General features: G+C 28.2%; 1 protein-coding gene and 1 long non-coding RNA gene across 5 annotated transcripts in view; both read right to left on the bottom strand.

Annotated features, from left to right (window-relative positions):
* Positions 1-23804, bottom strand: part of LOC124535174 (modifier of mdg4-like) — a 319147-nt gene that overhangs the window by 11049 nt on the left and 284294 nt on the right. Inside the window, exons 5-6 of one of the 4 annotated variants that reach the window (XM_047111276.1) lie at positions 9920-10213; positions 8020-9757 (exon numbers count right to left, since the gene is read on the bottom strand). The exons of the other annotated variants lie outside the window; for them this stretch is intronic. Of the exons in view, the coding sequence (XP_046967232.1) occupies positions 9492-9757; positions 9920-10213 (560 nt within the window). The 3' untranslated portion in view covers positions 8020-9491. Of the gene's footprint in view, positions 1-8019; positions 9758-9919; positions 10214-23804 lie in introns of those variants that run through there. 4 annotated transcript variants of the gene reach the window in all.
* On the bottom strand, positions 20880-23666 carry LOC124535177. The gene is made up of 3 exons (XR_006966790.1): positions 23278-23666; positions 22518-22554; positions 20880-21113 (listed from the first exon to the last, which is right to left on the bottom strand). It is a non-coding gene; the product is annotated as an uncharacterized LOC124535177 (long non-coding RNA).

The following is a 23804-nucleotide window of genomic DNA, read 5'->3' as shown; positions in this document are numbered from 1 at the left end:
TCAAGATTTATTTTGTCGTACATGTTATAATAAGAAAACCTCTGATGGCCCTCACATCCTTTCAGTTTTGTTTTAATCATAAGCGTACTGAGTTTCTTGCCAGTACTTCTCGGTAGAATTTACTTTTAGAACTTGTGGTAGGTAGTTTCACATTTAATTCAATACTACAATGCGATTATTCAATAGTACTTTTAATGAGCCTATTTAAATGAAGAATATTATAAACTAAGTTTTTTTAAGTATGAAATGAGAAAGAAATCCACAATAAAATGTCAATTCTAAATAAAAATAAAATAAATAAGATCAAACATGTATGGTAAACATATTTGGTACAAACTAATATACCAAAGCAGGTACTATATTAGGTAGGTAGGTATATTTAATTAATGTACGTGATCCCCCTTAACTTCTATAAGAGTATTTTCTATCGTGAATGCTTTAGCGTTGCATTTGCACCTCCGCTGCATCGCGCATTGCCACCTTATCTTCGGTCCGAAGCGTTTATGAATTATAAACCTGTGGGGTCCTAATAGCAGCACTGGGTTTCCACGTTGCGAGGTCGTGAACTTTGTCGGCCACGCTGCAAGAGCCATACGAAAATGAAACTAAGTTAGAAAGTATTAATATAAGTCTGTTTATCCCTAGGGTTGGGCAAAATACATGCTTTGCCTTAATTAAAATAATGAATTACATTATCTATTTTCGTATACTATACGTATCAAGTATATAACAAAGTCGCCCTTTACAGTCTGAACGCTTAGATATTTTAATCAACGCAGCGGATTTAAAGAGATTTTCAACAATAAAGTGATTCAAGAAGAAGATTTTTTTATACATATGATTGATATACATGTCTTACTTCAGATACCAATTAAATGTATCTATAGGAATATGTAATTGACATCAAAATGATAAGTGCGTTAATTTTTTTATTCCACACATGTATCTCAATTAAAACAAATTTAAAAAATTGGGCTCTATCTGAACTGCCAAGGTAAATTATTAAGGTTTTGTACGTCATCTATATATATTTTAAATTATAAATTGTGTTCTATAACAGTCTATTAAAATACATTAAATTTTGAGCGTATTTTATGTTGATAGCTTGTTCAACTATTACGCAGTAACCAACACATGAGTAATTATGAAACTATTGCAAAACTATATTAAGGTACCGACACACTATCTCATAACGTATATAAGACGCTTGCTAAACCTAATATAATCTTTATCTGTCAGTTAGCTAGCAATATGCATCAGACGCGTTAAGAATACATCCCTTTCCAACTGATTATAGAACGATATAGAAGATAAATTATTGAATTAAGCATGTCTTTTACTAGTTATATTTAAAAAACAAACAATTAATAGATCAGAATCAAAATTTTTAGCATAGATATTTTTATATATATAATAAGATTTTATAAGTTCCATTGTCTTACCAGTACAAAACACATAGTATTCATTTTATTGTTATTACCGAGTTTATAATAAAATACACATATTGTGTATATCAAAAATTGCTTATGTCACAACTTAGTTTGTAACCATATTGGCACTATGGTTTCATCCTTGACCTCTGTAATTATACCTGTCTATCACATCTGTTTATCCCCTTATATAGAAATAAATCTGTAAGACCTTGGCTTAAGGATGACTATTGCATTTAACTTTATTCGAAATTGGCATTAGTCCCTATGAGTAACGAGCATATCAATGGCACTCAGTTTATTAATCAATCGATCTGTCTGGTCTTGGTGTATTAAGAAATAATAGAAGCTTATATATCAAAAATCGACAATTCGATTCCAACTTTATGCCCCTGTCATAAGAATCATAACGTAAACTTAGGATGTTCTCAAACCATTATTTTATAAGGACTATCCAAACTTAAACAATTTTGATCTTTAATACAACAAGATTAGAGTATTTTTCGCGTAATAAATTCTTGGAAGGTATTTATGAAATAAAACAAATAAAAGTCATACTGATTTTATAATTTGAACATTTTAAATTTTAAAACACAATTATATTAGTCTGGCACTGTGACCTGGTCATTCATGTGCTTTAAGAATTTCTATCAAAATATATTTGGTTTTGAAATGTATGTTAAGGCACTTAAATATATTTATTATTAGTATTTAAAAATAGGATAAATAAAAGTAACATTAAACAATTAATATGAGGTTGTTTTTCATCTATACAATCAATATAAGTAAACTTTGGGATATTAAAATGCTTTGGAAGAATTGAAACAAAATAGAATTCTTAACATAAATTTTACAACTTTTAGGACATTTCTTTCCTCTTGGCTTATATTTTTATTTTTTACAAACAATATTTATACATATTTTAAATTTCAAACCAAATAATATATAATATTATACTTTAATTGATCCTTTTGATATTTTAATTTGAATAGTTATCTAAATAATGATTTAAGAATATAAATTTAAAAAATACATAAATAAAGTATTCAAAAATAAAACACACAACTATTTAATCATATTCCAAACATTACATTTACTCACATAATTATTAAAATTTCAAATGACACTTTACAAATGTTCTATTTAAATACATTTTGTAACATTTATGACATAATAAAATATTATTAACTAGTACATTTATAGCTAAAATCTCATAGATAATTTGTTCTTAAATGTGGTCAGTAAAAGTCAATTTTTTAATCAATGGTTTAATATTAGGCAACAGTACAATTTATTCATTTTGGTTATTTTTTTCTGGAAGCGGAGGAAGGTTGTATGACTTTCCATCTGGTGTCATCCAGCATGTAGGTGGATCATGATTGTGCTTGCCAATAGTCTCTGTGACTTTACCCGCATTGTTTATCCGCAATTTGGCAGGACAGCATTTACTGAAGAAATACCAACAATACCATAACTGGCTTCCATATGCCTTTTTGTACATAAATCTGAATGTATGATTCTGGTAAATAAATAATTTTGAATTTCCTCTTGTGTTAATAAAAATACCTGAAAAATAATTCGTTTAGTTCAATGGACTATTTAAAATTAATTTCATATTAGGTTGTCTTTAAGGAAGGAAAATAAAACAAATACTTAGTAACATTACTAGTTATTATTCTGTACATTACAAGAGTTTTTAAACATAATATAGATATATAATAAGCATTAAATATTTTATAACAATTTTAATTGATTGTATAATACTTAAAAATAGGTAATCAGATTTTCGTAAGAGAAGTTGTAATTTATTAATGAATTAAGTAAATATGTTTTACTCAATACATTATTCATTACTTTTGTAAAAAACACATAGACACATTTAAGCCGAAAGAAATAAACTTAGTTAGAGATCATAAGAAAAACAGCAAAACACATACTCGAGATGTTGGTTTAACTTTCTAAACACTAAATATTTGGCTCCGCATGAGTTCTCTAACTTTAAAAGGAATTATATATACAATGAAATTAAAATTAATTCGTATGCTTTAGACGAAACACGAGTAATTTTTATAAAGTTATAAAAAACATTTCCCGAATCTCAATTTAGAAACAAGAAACAACTGCACATGTTTGACGTAAATTTTGACAATTTCATTAAACATACGTTTCGTTTATTATAAGTCACACAGCATTGTTAGTTATGAACAAAAAAAATGAATTCATAATATTATGTCTTTGGTAAGTATAATAACTTGAAAGATGTTATATTTTTTAGATGAAATAACCAAATGTACTTTTTTTAATATTATTTATATAAGACATCATGAACCGGTAACATGGCAGCACTGAATTCAGTTGCGTCATGGCACTCGCGTGCGTGTGTTTTCGTTGTGGCTTTGTCGTAACAAAAATATAAAAAATGTATCAGCAAAACCTAGTAATTTAAAAACGATTCGTCGCGTGTTTTACTGTTTTGTTAAAATTTCCATTACATGTTATTTAAGTTAAATTTGTGATAGCCTAGGTTAAAAGACGCGTCATTCAATTATTTACGTTTTGTGTAAATATTTAAACAAAATTTAAAAACACAAAATAGAATAACTTATTTTTGTAAAATTGTATAAGTCAAAATGTAAATATTAAACATTTTATGTGTATTTATAATAAAGTGTTAAAAACTATTAAATGTGTTTTACTTAAAAGTTATAAATTGTGCATGTAAATATTGTTTCAGTATTGGACACATATATTTAATGGCTATTTTAATTTCAGAAGCAAACTTTATAGCAACGAGAAAAGGAAGTATGCTCTTGGTGCACAATGGATATGCATTCCGGTTAAAAAATAAACTAGCATATGGAAAAAAACAATGGTATTGTACATCTCGTACAAAAACTGGCTGCTATGTTGATGTTACCACCGTCTTTCACCAGCTGAAGACAGTCGTGAACAGGGTAAGAAACAAACACAATCATCCACCACCTGGATTTTACAGACGCAACGATGGATCATTTAAAATAGTATAACTTTGCGATATGAATTTCTCATCTCTGATGCATACTTACACTTTATTGCAAAATTATATGATACTGTAATGTTTGTTATATCATAACTCATTGTTCATACTTTTTTGTAAATAGGTTGGTTTATTTAACAATATTGAATTGCTTTTGATCTGAATCCATTTTTAAAAGACTGATTTTAATTTTCTACCTCATAATACCTCAAAAAAAGTTATATATTTTTTTATTTATTTTTAACTAGGTTATAAGAAATAAAATTAAATAATCAGACTGATTTTATTATAGAAATGTTTAAGTTATATGAAATTTCTAGTGGCTGCTTGTAACTAGACTTGTATTATGTAAGTACATATTTTACTAAATGTTTTGTATAAAGCAATTTTGTAATTATTAAATTAAAATTATATACTTACAAATTTTTGAGTAAAAATTTTATGAAAAGTATATTGAAATCAAAGCTTACAGGTAAAAATAACTAATATTTAATAATTAAAACTAGGTACTATATTTTGATACATTTTTAAAATTGTTTTTAATTATGAAACAATAATTATTTGCTTACTTTAATAAAAGTTTGTTAGATATGACTTGAATATTAGGTTATCTGGTTTGTATTCCTTTTTTAAATCTAAAATATTTAAAACTTATGTAATTAATAATAAGCCTTTTGAGAATATTAATACTTGAAGATCTGTGTTGTAAAGCTGTTTAATGTTGTATAAATGTTAAATATAATATATACATCTAACATCACCATATTGTAAGAATATATACATATATATACAGTTTATAAGAGGTAAAATAGTTTTAGACCTAGAAAATACACCTATTTTCAATTTGTGTATTTTTAAATCTAATTTTGATTTTATCTTTTTTTATTAAGTAACTAAAACTTTATTTACAATGTTAATCTACCTCTTTATATATTAAAAAGACTGATTTATGGTAGACTTAAAAAATAAATATTTAATACTAGTACTCTTTTGTCAATTAAAAAAAAAATGAAATGGGTAAATTAAAAATCATTGACTGATAAATGACAATTTTTATGAACAAAGGTTTGTTTTTTTTTTTTTTAATAAATTTAATTTTAAGAAAGTCCTTGTATGTAAGACTAAGACTGCTCAATAGAATAGTTTGATTACAATGACTGTATTTTTACTTTTATATTTATAAAAACATTTTTTTTTTAAACAATAAAGTTTTTATATCAATTATGGGTGAATTATTTCGACATTTTTTATTATGCTTTAGATATACGACAAATATATATTTTTTTAATTTACACTTTGTTTTACTTTGACATGTTAACAAAAAAAAAAACAGTCGACGATGCAATCAATTACAGCATGTTACTTATTCAGTAACGATTTGTTTATTATTTATCTCATATAGGATGATAAGAACCATCTCGAGATATATGAAATTGCGGATTTTCGTGATTATGTGTTTCCCTTATGTCCCTTATGATGTAATCGTCACTTCCGGTTAAGATGTACGCTTTACAGGTTTTTGATCTATGTGAGGTGCAGAGCCATCTATGTCCGAATTTTGAAGGGAAACCAGATGAATGTGAATATATGAAATTTCGGAACAATAGTAATGGTCGACCACGTCTTGATCGCAGAATTTGACCTGTACAGTAAATAACAATACACTGTCGCTTGCTTGCTAATTACAGAATAAAAAGATCATTGAATAAACAGAGTATCGAAGGTAAGTTTTTTCTAATAGGGAAAATAAGTCTGATTGAAACTAAAAGGGGATAATATTCTGTTTAAACAATATTCTTTTTTTATTAATTATTTATTTGTTATGCATATAAGTAATAAAAAATCTCAGACGTGACAAAATACCACCATCAGAAAATAGCAGTGTAGATATACTAAAAAATTCGAAAATAAAACGGCTTGTATGCAAACTAGTGTTTTATTAAAACAAAACATCTAAATATTTTTTTTCTATTAACGAGCATTGCTATTATATTTTAAGCTTTTGTTTAGTTGGTTTCGATTTCACCACTGGAATATTTTTTGTGACCCTTATCGTACAAATTATCCAAACAAAAGTCAAAAGTTAGAACATGTGTATATTACTACTTATATTAAAAATAATTACATTGTATTTACTCTTATTATAATTTTTTGGTATTTATCACGCTTTACTTTCCAATTATTAAGACATATTATATCGATATTATATCAAAGTTGAATATGGCATTAGGAACATATTTTAAATTATTGACTGGATTAATTTATCTTTCAAACATAAGCACCGTTTAATTTATCTAAATAAAACCGCAAATAGAAGATTAGTTTTACAAAAATAATGGATATTTGACTTGGTTTCTCTATGTTAGGTACACTGAAATAATAGATTAAATATTTACTTGCTATAGAAAACACACATATAACATATTATACAAGTAACAATTTGAAAAAAAATCACGTTTTATTATCTATATAAAGGCAAGGTATTATACATTTTTCTAATAAAAGAGGCCGTACAACATTTTTAATAATGAAATAAAAAAAAAGATTAACCAAATAATTTCAGTCTGGAAATTTTAATAGGACTAAATAGAAATAGGTATATTTTTTTAATGAAGTAAACTTTTCCATTCCGTTAAATTTTTGAAAAAAGTAATAGCGGTTGTCACTTGTCAGCCTTTGCCGTCGTTTATTTTATGAGTATTTAAAAATAAATATGACAACGGTACAAGTTATGGAAGACCGATGAATTGTTACTTTTTTCCTTTATACAAATTCAAAACAAAAGGCAATAAAAAATTACCGGTTCAGATTAATCGACGAGGCTAAGGATTCAGAGATAGCCACTGGGTATCTCACTTTAGACTCGTGGTTGTGATAACCCGTGACCGCGAGAATTTCGTTATCAGCGTTCGTTAATAGATAAGCTTTGCAGTTCTTCACTTTGGAGCAATACCACCTCCAACCATATTTTACAGGATGAGGAAATTTAGAATACGTATGATTCTTGTACAACAGCAATGGTCTTCCTCTTTTCGAAGTCATCACGATGACTGTTAAAAAAAAAGGTTTTTAATTACATATTAAGTTAATTTTAAGAATAGCATTATTCATTTTAGGAAAAAATAATGATTTCGATGGTATGTTTTGTGTGATTGTAACATTGTGTAATTGTAGCTTTTCATGTTAACCGCGTAAGTTAAAAGTAAGTTTCCGTTGCTTATATTTTTTATATAGATTATATCAAAACTATTTGTTATATATGAAAAAAAATTACAGTTGGTTTATGTTTGAATCAATCGTATGTAGGTTAATTCGGTACATTCGAATGTTTTTCTATAATGATTAATAAATTAGAACATAGAAAAGTAATTTAATTAATATTTAAATGTTAGTGTAAAAAAATAGATTTTGTGCAATTGTATTATCTATAATATTTATTCATTTATATGAAAAGTGTAAACAGTAATTTATCTTTATCATTTGATGATCATCAACTTGTGAATCGTCTGAGAGAGGCAAGACATCGTCGAGCAACTTACTTTTATCGCCGTATTATCAAATAAAATGCGAACATAAATTTTAGTCATTTATTATCAGTGAGGATTATCGTCGTTTTATAATTATTACACTAAAATATATCCCACATTCGTACAATTTATTTATATGAATAAACCATTAAGCAATTTAGTAAACTACTATACCTTTATTTTGCCGAATTAATATTAAAAATATTACAATTAAATTACTTCATACACCATCGAAGTAACCAGAATTAGCCAATAAGCATTATGTTACCAGGATAAAAATACATTTTTTTTCACGTATTACATTAGGATACTCCATAAACAAAAATATAGAGAACGAAAATACAAATAATCTTTATTGTTACAGTATTAACATACAATATAATTTAATACAAATACAAAATTAAAATTGATATATCTTACTAAGCTGTAACAGAGATATTTCTGTTTTGACTGATATTTCAATGGTTTTGCATCTAGTGCGATCACGAGCTGACACAACCGGCTGAAACCTGTGTGACCTATATCTAATTTACATAATGTGAAAAGATATTCAAAGGAGGCATTATCTGCGATAATGATCAATGTTTAAACAACTTTAGACCGGAAAATCCTATTACAATATTTCAAATTTAAATAACGGCAGCATTCTATTCAATATATAATAGACCATAAACAACCATAACCATGGAAATGCCAGTGTTATATAGATATATATATAACTATGACTGGCAAATAAGTAGCATATTGATTTCATAAATTTCTATTAGATCTTCTTCCAACTAATGAATAAAAAAAAACTCACACCATTTACCTGAATTAGCGTATATTTAAAAAAGTGGCAACTCATAAGTTTAAACTTTATCTTATTTAGTATGACTAAAGTACGCAACGTAATGCGGAATACCTTATATCACAAGAATTCACATTAGAGAGAAGAATGACAGATTTAATCATTAAAACGCTCGATTCTTCTAGAACTAAAACGGTAAAATTGATTTGTTAAAACAACTTTTACATGTAAAAATTTCAATATCTTTACATCGAATACTAAATACATAATACAATCACAATTATATTTATCTTTTCTTAATTTTTATTTTTACATTTCTATAAACTAGTTATTGATGATCATGTCCTGCTGAACGACTCAGGCCACGATGGTTACTCTTAAGAGAGTATAGCACTATTGGGCCAAAAAATGTGCGCCATACAAAGTTCTCTTTTATAATCCGAAAGGAAGGCAAAACCAAGAAATAATTCAAGTATGAACTACAGCTTTACGTGCTTTAGCACGCTTCCAAGCTACGGATTTAAATTGTTATCAGCAGAAAACATTATAACTTTTTATCAACCACAATGGAGGTTTGAACCTAGGATCGCGGAAACTTTAGCCTAATAACAAGCATCTAGGTGAACGAAGCAGTATTACCAAAGTATATCAAAGTAATAAATAAATTGATATGATAATCGAAATTACCTATAAAGAATTAATGAACTTCGTGAAATAGATTTGATGGGTTAATCGGACTCAAAAACGAGTGGTTCCCTTAACGCTCCGAGCAGATGATTAGGATTAAGATAGTATTTTGGTGGATCGTGTTCGTGCTCCTCAAAAGCAGATGTGATGAGATTATTCGAGTCTGTAAACACGTAAGCCCGACAGTTCTTGAGAGTAGAACAGACCCATCTAGATTTGTTACCTTTGTCGTATTGTTTACGATACGTGTAGCTGCGGAAAAGTAACATCTCCTTACCCTTTCTTGAAGTAATCACGACAGCTGTATCTGTGTACGGAAATGTGGTCACATTAACAAACACAAAAATTTTAAGTATTTAAAGCTATCCCAAATATAAGCAAGTAGCAAATGGTAACGATTTTTAAATTACAATTTCAAAATGTTTTGAATCCAATGCAAAATGTACTGAAAGACAATTTTCAAGCTTACCAACTAAATCTTGTTCAGCGGACTCTAGGGCACAAATATCTTCCAATTTAGGTGTATCGTGGTCATGATACCTTGACGTCATTATTATTTCATCTTGATCGTTCAAATATACGAATCCAGAACAATTTTTCTTCGAAGAACAATTCCAACGCGTTCCATTTTTAGTTTTGTACGCTTTACGATATCTGTATCCTTCGTATTGCAAGATGGTCTTCCCTTTCTTCGTCTCCAGGAACACGGCAACGTTCTCATCCGTCCAATCTCCGTCGTTTTCAGCATCATCAAAATCAAGATCTGTAACACAACAGCCCATGATAACCTACTCTATGCTTAAAATGTTACTAACAGCAGGATACGAAATAAAACATCAATATTATTTAAAATCTTATTTATTCAACAACAGTTATTTTAGAATTCCAATGTCAATTCCACAATTCCACTGCGTGACAAAGTTAAAAATTAGTATCTATATTGCAAATATAAAACAAAACGGCATCTTTTGCCTTCATTGTATCAACGTAACTTACAACTAATTGTATGAAACTTAAGGCAATACAAATAAAAAATAAAATAACATGCAATAAAAATTAACATTAATATAAAACTATATTATTCTGCCTTGCAACATTCGGCAGAGTATCGGCGCATGGTTGTGCTTATTGACCATTAATACTAATTCGTATTTATCGTTCACGTGCGCATAAACATCACATTTCCCGTGACTTGGCTCGTTACAGCACCACCTACTAGTTGCACCATTCACACATACCTCCTTCCTAAACGTGTGCCCGTTGATTATGAGAAAAGTATTACCCGTCGATAACGATACTACAGTAACTAAAAAAGAAATAAAAAAATAATAACGTTAAAATAATGGACAAAACAAATGCGTAAACAATATTAGTAAAAAAAGTAAAGATAAGGTTCTAAGCAAAACAGCCTTAAATAATATGAGATTGTTCAAATAAAATATTCATAAAAATCTAGAAAAGCTTTATTTTTAGATAGTTATGTCTTATTAATAATACAAAAAATATCTATGTGAAAAAGTATCTAATATGTCTAAAACTAAACTGAAAACGTAAAACAAAATCGTATAATTTCTATACTATAATAGATGAGAGTAATAATACTGTTTCATTTCATACAAATTGTAATCGGTAATAAATATTTTTAGTTGTTCTAATAGTTCTTTCTTTCTTTCCTAATCTAAAAGTGCGCAAAAATTGACATTAATTGACGCCGCTTGACTGAATATAGGAATTTTAATTTTAGCAAACTTAAATGTTTTATTAAACACTATCAAACGAATCATCAACAGCCCATGTTCGTCCACAGCTGGACATAAGCCTCGGCACTTGCACGACACTGTGATCGTTCTTCCGCGTATAGCAACTGCGTTATATGAATTATCATCTATCAACAGCCTACTCGATACATAAGTTTCGCGTATTCTAAATCCTATTCCAATCGAAGGAGGTTTCAGTAAAACATGACAAAGATTAGATTTATAATTTCCTTGCATTTTGCTTATAGGTCTTCTATATCATGTACTACATATAGTTCATGATTTATACATCTTTATTTATTATACAATACTAATCCATTTAGCTAATTTCATTTTACTTTCGACAGCTACTTTACTACTTATCTCCAATAAATAATTATAATAGATCATTCAAGATCTTGCTTGACCTATGATATCGCGACAATTTGATGTCAATTTCAGAATTGTATGTTAATCTTTGCTCCTTGTTGAAATAGGCTGAACTAATTTATTTTATGTTGAAATATTTGCCATCTCTCGTTTTGAAAAATTTCGGAGCGTGATGATTATGCTCGAGATACGAATGTACAATAGTCATTTTAGCGTCTAACCGTACTTTTGCAAGGCATTTCTCTGTTAATTTCTTCGTACAGTACCAGTAACGTATATCTTTGTTTATTTGACTAAACGTGTAATTGTTGATGAGCATCAAATACCTCTTACCAGTGGCTGACGGTATGACTTGATACTGTACCCCTGTAAATTTTATAAATTATTGTTTATAAAGTTAGACACCCAATCTAAGACAAGCAATAACGAAAAAAGCATATCAGTAGATAAGTCTGAAAATGGTTGAATTTTCAAGGAGCGCTATACCTATCCACGTCATACCGTAACGACGAAAATAACAAATAAAATATTGCGCCATGTGATGTCACAGATGTGTTATCAGGGTAAGGAAAAGATAAATAGATTATATTATATCATATTTATTGGACAATCAAAATAATTTATGAACTATGATTATATTGTTTAAAGATTTATAAGGTAGGTACCTAATATGGATTATATGACATTTATAAAATTTATTCTTCACTCTGACAACTTCGAATAAATATACCCCCGTCATTAAAGCTGCTTAAACTATATAAACAATAATAAATTAATCTAGATATATTGCGGATAAAATGTAAAATGGAGCCCTAACACTCTCGCCAGAATGCTAACACGCCTCATATAATCAAATAGTATAATTAAGCATATAACAGTCTTAATAAAAACTAATCAATATTGAACAAGGAGATTCCGATCTGATATGATTTCAGTGAAAAATAACCATGCATAAATATTAACTTTACACATAATATCTCTTCGAGATAAATATAGTATAACATTTTAGCAATTTAACAATAATAAATAAATATTGAGTCTTTTTATTTTAATACGTAATGTATCCAAGATCTGTTCAAAATTCATTTGCAGTTTCGTTTTTGTATAAAAGATAACTTCTTTATTAGGTGAAATAAAATTTGCATTTTATTCATCATATTCCACCTTACATTTCAATTTACGCTTAACATAGTAACCGTTTTTCAGTCTGAAGTACACGGGTTGTCGATGGTTGTGTTGATAGAAACTACGTACAATTTGAAAGTTATCGTTGATGTGAATGTACATCCTGCAACGGTTGCGACCTCGCGCCGTGCACTGCCAACACTGGAGATGAGAATCTTTCAACATCGATTTGGGATTGCTAAAAGTGTATCCTTGGTACATTAGCAGATACCTCCCATTAGTCAATGAAATCATTTCCGCTGGAAAATAAATGATAGTCTAAAGAACATGCATTTTTTAATACAATACGATTAAAATTGTATTCATTAATTACTTAAAATATGTTCAAAACTATTTAAAAATAGTTTACTTACAAAAACCAATTTATTTTTTTGTTTATAGTACTCGTATGACCTCTATCAAAATACATGAGATTTTTATAGCGTAGTATGTATGTAAGTATGTATGTAAAACAATTAAAACTATGTATAAATAGTATGAAAATTAGACAGTTCCTAAGTATGCAATGAATTATAATATTGCAAAATATATAAAACCGAATTGTAATCACTTGTGAAATGATAAGCGATTTATCATAATTTATCAATTCATTATTTCATATTTGAAGTTCATAATGAATTAATACTGACCTTTACCTTCTTTCTTATATATAAACCAATTATTTATGATTATCAGGCGATAAAGCAATCGTTACTACAATTTGTTGTACGAATTTTTTTGATGATTCAATTTTTATCGGGTTGATTTACTCCACCCATGTTTTGGCTATAATAGTGTGGAATTATAATAACACAACCGAGAATTTAACGTGAACGTTTTCTTTTAAAAATATCATCATGACAATACAAATGACGTTAAAGATATGCAGGTTCATTTTCCAAAAAACAAATAACCATCATGCCATCTATTGTAAAAGTTTATACTAAAGAACATCCACGACTTTTTGTCACAATTCAACATTGTCTTTGTAGTTCTCGAGTAAATTTTAAAATACAAAGCCTTTGTCGATGATACTGACGTTAAAAGAAGCACATACTTCTTGGAATACAGTGCTTTGTCTTTTGAGTATCTTTTAACATATTATCCTTAGATTCAAGTCTGATACGTAAAAGTCTATCTTGTCATCGTACTGGTCTGCCTTGTAATTTAGCTATCATCAAAATTGTTGTATAACAATGGTCCATTTAGTATTGGAGTGAATCTTGTGATATTTATGTACTTTTGTCAAAGTGTAATCGAATTCCCAAAGATGGATTTCAAATTTGAAGAGAATAGTTGATAAATATTTCTATATATAAATAATTTACTATCCTTCTCCAAAATATCAAGTACCGTAAACGTATACCGGATTAAGGGATAATTATAAATACAATATACATTTTAAATAATAAGTTATTATTTAATTTAGTGCAGTGTTGTCATACACATTTATGATGCAAAGTAATCTCAGAGTACAAAATCTCGGTGTATAAGAATAAACCTATAATACTTTTACAATACTAGCTATTATTTTGCGATCGAACTAATATATTTGTGCTCTTATTTACTAACATTATACTAAAACAAAATATTACCGAATAGGGAATATAATCTTAGCTTAAATCTAGCATGCTCTTGTTATCTTATTGTTAGTAATATAATTCCTAGTTACATAAATACTTTGAATTTTTTTCTACCAGCTAAGGAATTTTGTAGGTACAAATTTGACGTAGTTTCCACTAGCTGTTTTTTTGTAACAGGGAGGCGGATGAGAGTGATCGTTAAAGCTAGCGAGGACCATCAGATTATCATCTGCATGAACGTATTTCTTGCAGCGGTTTGTTCCTCTGTCTGTACAGAGCCATGACGTGATGCCGTTTCCGCCTCTACGCAAAATTTTCGGACGACTAAACGTAAATCCATCGTACATAAGTAATTTCTTTCCTGTCACCAGGGGTAAAAGCAGACCTGAAAATAAAGTCCATATTTAACATCAGCACATAAATTACTTTTTTTTTATAATAACCGATAGTTTACTTATTTACTCACACCAAAGGTAAACCCAAGGTAAACCCAAGGTAAATAATTATAAATATACAGAAATAAATATATGTAAAATAGTTTTAACGTCGTACTTTACATATATTTGGATGTAAACTATAATTTTTTTTTTAACTTACCTATTGATTTGTTTTTATGATATAATTATCGAAAAATGTAACATACGTACTTCAAGAATATTAATTAAATATTTATTCGAATGATGTTTTATATATGCCAGTAAAAGGCCACAATAATACGAATAATTATGATACAAAAGCACGTAATCAAACAATTATCAAAATATCTTTTCTGTTGAAAATAAATTAGGAACATATTTAAATAAATTGTCGTAAAATATCGCTTTTGCCAAATTTGTACAATAACAATTCTTAATCACATTATATCTCAGACAAGTATTAAGGATCATATTAGAAAATATTTCTCAACTTTCTTTTATATTCACGGAATATAGTTAAGGAAAAAAAATACATAAGCGACTAACGTTATAAAATTACGGTTGAAACCATTACAATACAGCCAAGAGACACATGCCATAATAAAACCTATTCATTTGTCTGTAACTGCATATTATGAATATTCAAAATCAGAAAATAAAAGATAAAATATTAAATAAAAAAAGTTGCCAGTTCCATTTTAAACATCTGCCAATTTTGATCCCACACCTAAGTTCACAAAAAGTTTCACACTGAGGGTAAGAATAGGAATATTATAGTTCAATTAATCTGTTACTTGTTAAATATTTCTAGGATTATTCACAAATATTCAACCATTTCCTTATACAATACGTAATATTATACGTAGCATTTTATCATTTTCAATTAAATTGCTATAGAATACAGTCCGCCTGGAGTGATTTCGTATAACGGTGGGTCGTGACCATGTTCATGGGAAATGCAAACGAGTTCATAATCATCGTTGACATGCAAACACACGTTGCATTTCCACCTGATCCTCCCAGAACAGTACCACCTTTCACCGCCTGTCATCGGAGAAGGATTCGTGAATGCATAACCGTTCAGCATTAGCAAAGTCGCTCCATCAACTGCTGTCACTACTTTCACTGTAATTGATAAAATCGTTTGGGTACTAGTTCGATAGGTTTCTTGGATAACTTTTGCCTATTCCAATATAAAGAGGAATAAAGATAAGATCATTGTCAACATTGTTCAAGATCTGAATGATCATTATTTGATTTGTGAAAATATTGTGTTTTACTTATTCATCGGAAAAATTGGTATCGTAAACTTGCGTATATAAACGGAAAAAAGCATAAAAATGATGCGATGCATTTGTATCGGAATTTTAATTCTAAGGTTATATTATAATATAAAAAATAAATTGCCTTTGTATTCTAGTGTTATCGTATAATTAAAAAAGTTTACTTTTAATAATTTTTGACATTCGTTTTTTTTTTTAATTTAGGATTCAAATAAAAGAAAAAGGCCTATCAATAATTATATTAAACTATAAACTAAACTTATATCTAAATGTAGCAATAGTATTACACAAAACAATAATAACATTATAAGAAGAATTTTTAGGAAATTATATTGAAAAAAAATGTCCTTGCCGTAAAAAAAAATATAAGTATAGTATAGCATTTGAAATGAAAAAGTTAAAAAATAAAAAGTGTATCAAAAAAATTAGTACAAAATATCCTTATGAGTAAGTTGAGATAATATCTTAAAATTGTTGGTTTACATGATAAGTCCACTTTAAACTTTAAACAGAGTATTTATTTATTCTCCTAAACTCTTCGTGAATCAAATTAGATAAAGTATCTTAGAACTTAACAACGCCTTTTGTGATTATCATATATTGTCATTATCACACATGATAAATGTTTAAATTAATAAAAAACATGGTATTCATAGTAAATGAGGCTATCAGAAATATGTGGATGTGTGTGTGATGTGATGATGGATAGCAAATAGGAGGATATGTACTGACTAGCACCAATAACATATGGCTTAAAATCTGCATAATAGCTCACACCCCGAGATAATCAGTAACAGTACAGAATTGACAATATTAGCGAAAACAGTAACATTATAAGAATATTATTACATTAGGAAAGTTGTACTCTTGTTTCAATGGATCATATAGAACCTACACATTGTCCGAATATCGTTTCTTAAATATACTACCTCGTATTATTTTTTGTTATATCACCAATCGAAAATCGAAAAATGAATATAAATACCATCTTAGATTTACTAATGTCATCTGACATTCATACCTAAGATCGAGAAGTTCGTAAACTTTATTATCGAACAATTCAACATACATACAATGTTGTATTGTTCGAGTACGATGCTTATACGGAATACTTTTGATTCACTTTCAGTTTCTAGACCTCTGAATAAAGACACTAATGGCTTTCATGTGAGCGATAATTTTTCTGTTATTGCGTCCTTAACAGCTATCGACCAATGGCCACTCCGGTTAGTTCTTACTGACATCATATTATTTTATCTATAATATTATAACATAGTTTTTTTAAGGGAACTGAAAGTAGCTAGAATTGTCAGTAAAGTAATTCGATATTCGATTGGATTTTTTTTGTTACGTTTTTATAAAAATATAAATTTATACCTCAAAATAATTGCCAATTAACATCTACATTTTTTTTGTTTTTTTTTTCTTTTTTTATTATGTTTAATACCTAAAACCAAACTATCTTTATCATATTTATCTTTATATTATTTTTGCGGAGTCATAAAGTATACATGTTTCTGCTTGGGTTCAACATCGGGTCTCCTGTGCTTATGTTGACCTTTCATCGCAACGACACTTAGGTTTTGATCCGTAGTCAAGGTCGAGGTGCATTCGTCAGATTTGCTAGCGTTGCATTTCCAAACAATACCTTTCTTCGATTTAGTGCATCTGGTGAACAAGTAACCTTTATATAGGAGAACGAATTTCCCTTTCTTATCGCCCTTTATCAATACCGGATCTGAAATCGATTTCATATTCAATTAATTGTTTGAATACTTTATCGACTACTTAATAATACGTTTACACAACTACCATCTCACTGGCTTCATCAATACGATATATACTACCTTCCATAATACCAAAAGTTTTTGGAAAATTACAGGAAAAAAAACCAAGTCAGGTAGAGCGCTGATAACTCTTTTTCTTTTGTCTTCTTTTCTCGAATGTTAAAACACTCATGACAGAAAGAGAATAGCCAGTAATTAAAATGTAATTAGTAAAACATTTTAGGTAAGGCCATACGACCTACACACCATAGCAAAAACAGGTTTTATATTCGATAATGGATTTGGTTTTACGATTTATTTGGTTATAATTTTATGAAATCAAAGATTACGCAATCGAGTATATTGATTTATTTTTATAATTTTATTAATATTGTTATAATAATATCGCTTACAATATAAAGATAATGTGAGGACTCGCGTCCATATGCAAACTATGGCGAACATACTTGTCTAGTTTATTAAGAGCTAGTACACCCAAAAGCACTCTAATACGCACTAATTTTGCAGTGATTAGTGTTTATTACTTATACAAAGCATAAATACTAAATAGTATAGTATAAGTAATAGTAGTAGTAATATTATGTAGACAGAAATTAGGTTAAAAACTACAGTTTATGACATACAATTTATATTCTATTTTTTTATTATTTAAGGTATATACTGTTGTTTATCATTATAATATTAATAAACACAGAGTTCAGAAGAAGAACAAATCTTAATTTTATATAACAAAAAGTTAACAGAAATGAAATATATTTTAATTTCCGTCAACTTTTTGTTAATTGTCTTATTAATTACGTTTACAATTTATTTTAATTATTTAGATTAATCATGACGGCTTGAATGACTGTGTGTTCCTAATACAGTCATGACTCTGTTGTTTAGGTCGGTCAAGACAATCGCTTTGCAACGTTTCAAGGACCTCGACGAGCAGTACCATTTGATAAGCATATCTTTTTTAGACAGGTAGCCCTTCCGATACGTGTAGTTCTCGTGACGCAATTTCATAGCTCTCCGACCATTAATGAGTACAGAAGACCCTGGAGGTTTGGAAGTCATATATTAGTACAGCGTCCAAATTTAATTTTTTATCGAGGATTAATTTTAAGTACAAGAATCAGGATGTGCCAATGGCGCTTACGCTAGCTGCGTATGCGCCTTTGGCATATCCTGGTAATATTACGCAAGCATTCAGTAGCAAAGATGTATTCTCTATCTGCTCACCTATAAAATCTGATGGAAAGTTAAAGAAAGACGACCAGATAGAGAACAGACGCACACTACTATCAAAAATTCACGGGATTTCCTCTAGGAAATGTTGCAAATGTTGCTCTCCCTTGACAGTAACATTTGCCAACTTCCTAAGTGTAAAAGAGAATTTATTGAAAGAAAGCCTCAATAATGATTGAAACCAAAACGTTGTTTTACGCGATCTGATTAGAAATGTCAATATTTAATTTACGTAGGGGTAAATATCTTGTTTGACTATACCTATATATAGACGTCTAAGACTACTGTATATTTCGTAAGAATGATATAAGTTTATCCTTTAATCACTTTTTAAGTATATTTCATAATAAAGTTTAGTGATTGTTTTGACATTGGCACCAGTCGGCGAATTATGTCTCTCTTTAAGGATATTTTCACACAATCAAAAAAAAATTCTTTAAAGATAAAATTTCTTTGATATTACAATATTGAAAAAAAAAATTTATAACATCTAATATTTAATCGCCGTTATTATTTACATAGAAAAAAGGCGGATCGTGACTTTGATTAGGATTTAATTCAATAATAGAACCTTCAATTGGGTATTTGAGCGTTACATTTCACTTCACTTAATTGTAAAATGACGATTCACAAGTGCTTGTAAAAGCCTACTTGAATAAAGCTTATTTTTATTTCATTTTATTTGATTTGGGGCAACGAGATAAACATGCGTATGGCCAACCTATTAACTCAGACTGCTTCTGGCGTATGTATAGTTTTTATACACAAACAGTTTGTTCCTTTTAAAGCAATAAACTTTGCTTCTGAAAGTTTTAAAGAATGTCGTATATTTTAATTCAAATGTACTAGTTAATATGTATACTTTTTTTAAAATGTTATTTTCACTATTCATTTCAATAAATCGGTCGTTACGAAAAAAAGGCACTGCCAAGGTCCTGTTCTTTCTCCTAAAATCTATTACAGCTTTAAAACAAACGCTTCAATAAGATAATATTTATTGATATATTCGTCTTATGACTTCTGAGATCGGACATAAGCGCCCTTTGTGTTTACATAGAACACGGGCGGTTCGTGAGTGTGATTAGAATTTATAATTGTCAAAACACCATCGTTCGATAACATAACCTGTGCTTTGCAGTTCCTGGAGCAACGCGATGAACAACTCCATGAGACTCCGTTTTTACTCACACAGTTCCTAGCAAACGGATATTTTTCATAGATTAATAATTGTTTACCTCTTCGCGACTTTATAAAATGTATTTCTGTGAAACAAATATAAGAATAAATAAATTCACTCTTAACTTAATTAAATTTATTAACATTTTTTTTTAAATATATTTATATAATAGTTACAAATTCAACTCAAAACAAACTTATTTTTAACAAATTTTTTACACTGCAATGGATTATTTAAAATGTAGTAATTGGTTTAAAAAGGTAGGGTATAAATGTTTCGTCTAAACAACAATTAACGCATTACGAAAGTCGAAAGAATACATAAAGAACATATTATGCTCACTTAAAAAATATATAAATCGAGAATTCTCATAATAAAAGTATGTTACACTAAGAACATCCAGTATTAACTTATACACCTCGCTTAATGTAGTAAAAAAAAATAATCAGCAATATTAATAATTGCATTTCTTATTAATGTGTCATTAAAAGAAAGAAAAAACAATTATATTACAATATACATAGAATAATAACATAATACATAACTTTATCCATAGAATCTATTATTTATAAAATTTATCAAAACATAACGACATGGTCCCTTTTTTAGTTACCTATATAATATGTACAATAAATTAAGTCTCAACATATTCTATGTGTTCAGGTAAATCAATGTCGGGAGGAGGATGGTTGTGGTGCGTGTTTAATTTGACAACTTTCACAGGTTTTGTTAATTCGTCGGTCGTAACGTTAGCCTTGCATCCTTTCTTTTGATGACTGGAACAAGTCCAGTATGTGCCTGTCTTCTTTAAATTCCTTACTGAATATGTATAACCCTGGTATAAAAGTAAGCCGTGAGAATTCTTGGAACGTTTCCTTGAAGGAATTATTAGAGCATCTGAAAATTTTAAACGCTATACTCTTTTGGTGCAAGCATAAACTAAATAATCTAAAAGAAATTAGGTATCTAAGTAGGTATTAGTGAAAAGGTAAATCATAAGATTAGTGAAGTATAGAAGCTTATTAAATAAATAAATTTCATCACCATGCACAAAAATAACTACTACAGCAATGTTAAAGAAGAGAAGCAGTATAATATGTACTTTACCAGCTTAAGGTAAGAATTAAACACTTACAAACATACATAATATATATTTATTTAAATATTCAATAACATATGAACATAATTTATTTTGTTTTTTGCTTCATTCAAATATTGTGTATGTTAAATCTGTAAGTGTATAGCAAAATCATCGAATTTAACATATTTACAATTTTATTTTAACTTAATAATAATTGAAATTAAAAAACAAATCAAAATTGTGGCTATTTCTTTTTTTAATATATTTTTTTGCAATTCTTAACGCAATATCAGAATAAATAATACAATAACAACAAAATTGTTGTTGTGATTGAACAACAATTTGGTTTTAAAAATGATTATATTATATAATCATTTCTAAAACTAAATGAATGCTGCAACTTTTCTTATTTTTATATATTACCCATAAATTGCATTTTTAATATGAGATTATAATTTCACACATCAATAACCTACAATTTATATAAGATATATAGTAAAGGTGTATAGTAAATTCATTATAATTTAAAATTTTAATGAATTTACTATAATGGTAACTTTTTTTATATGGAATATGTATCTATATGATTTGAATATGTAATAAAGTAACTACAGTAAAATTTAACAGATGGATATATGAGATGATAGAATAGAATTGTTCAATTGTATAATTTTTAAAACTGTTTTTCAATACCAAATCAATATTTGGATATCTTTACTACACATAAGTTTTTTATTTACATATAAATATTTAAAAATAATGCATAAAAGACTAGATAGAATTAATGACTATTATATTTTAGTTGATTATTTTTTTGTAATAAATAATTTATTTGTATAAGAAATATAATTAATATGGTTTGAACATAGTTCCTATGATTATTTTGTTTTACCAGTCATGTTATATGGTACTTTTCATTATTCATTTCAAATTATATAGTTAATTATTACGTGTGTAATAATTAATAAATAGCTCATTATTGGAATGAAGTCTTTTAAGCGACTGGCAGTCATAACCCTTTTCGAAAAACGCTGGACTGAACTGACTGGATTTGTCATGTAAGGAAAAAGTGTTTAAACAGAACTTTTTGTTCCCAGTCTCTTTCTGTGCATAGGTTTTTTTTTATTTTAAATCACACAGCAACTTGATTCCAACCTGGTGTTTTATGACACCTCTTTTTTTTTATTAATTTGTAAAAAATATATATTCAAATAACTCACCACAGATCAGGTCGAGGTGCACTAATACAGAGCATACCTAAAAAAAACAATTCAACATTAATTATCTCTGCCTAAATGGAGCACAAGTTTGAAAAATTATTTCAGATTAAAATCAAGGTTGTCTATAATTTTACTGTTTTTGATGGAAGTTAAATATCAATAAGGTAATTTCAACATTGTTAAAAATAGGCACATTGCCATTAAATAATATAGTTAAGAGAGTAAGGGTGTTAAATTATTGTGTAACAAACATTTCCATGCCATAACCTCACTATTGACAAATAGTTCCTATATAACAAAAAAAAATAACGGTTAGTTGGAATTAGTCATCTCTGCTTTCTAGATATTTACTAAATGTCTTACACACTTCTTGCCATTCTTTGACAACAGATACCCAAATAGGCAGATATGGCTAATCAATACACAAATCCATTTCATTGAGCCTGAATAACCTTTGAGATCTAATATCACATACCTCGATAAAAATTATTGATAATCATGAAATATATTGAACTATCGAAAGTTATGGTATGTAAATGTATATTAATTTTAAGAATCATTTAATAATTGCTTTAATACAATTAATATCAAGTAATAAGTAAATTTGTATATTTAAGGCTGTCAAAATGGCAGTACAAAGTTTAGACATATGAGTTTATATTTTGAACAATTAGGTAATTTCCGTTGATTACAAAGAGTATGTTAGATTATATGGAATGGTTGGTATTCTAGTAAGTCCAATAGGTACAATTATTAATACCTGATTCCCATGTTCATGTCCTTCCCGCCATTACACTTATCAACTTATCAACACAAACACACACAATTTATAATCACACTGTAGCACATTTACAAAAAATAGACCTTTTTTATACAATAATACTGAATACCGCAATTAGATTTCGTTTACATAAGAAAACTATACAAAACCATAATCATTTCAAGTAATATAGTATACAATAACAACAGAAGATATTAATCGCTTAATGTTATATTATAACAATTACTACATTTTACTATTAATAATGCGATTTTCACCGAATATTTTAAAAATATGTTAAAATAGTATGAAAATAAACAATGTTCAATTTAGGTTATTAAGCGTTAAGAAACGTCAACTATTGGGGATGTGCGTAGTGCTTTGCTGCCAAGTGAGTCATTTTACGGTAATCACAAATACATAAAGATTTTTCTTCTCCTATCAAAAAGCAAATAAAATAATAATTTAATTACACAATATGTTGAGCTACGTTGACAACTAGTGCCTCATATTTCCAATTACATATA

Source organism: Vanessa cardui, chromosome 14 (assembly GCF_905220365.1).
Source record: "Vanessa cardui chromosome 14, ilVanCard2.1, whole genome shotgun sequence".
Lineage (NCBI taxonomy): Eukaryota > Metazoa > Arthropoda > Insecta > Lepidoptera > Nymphalidae > Vanessa > Vanessa cardui.
Note: the sequence above shows the minus strand (reverse complement) of the source record. Positions and strands in the feature narration are given on the sequence as shown.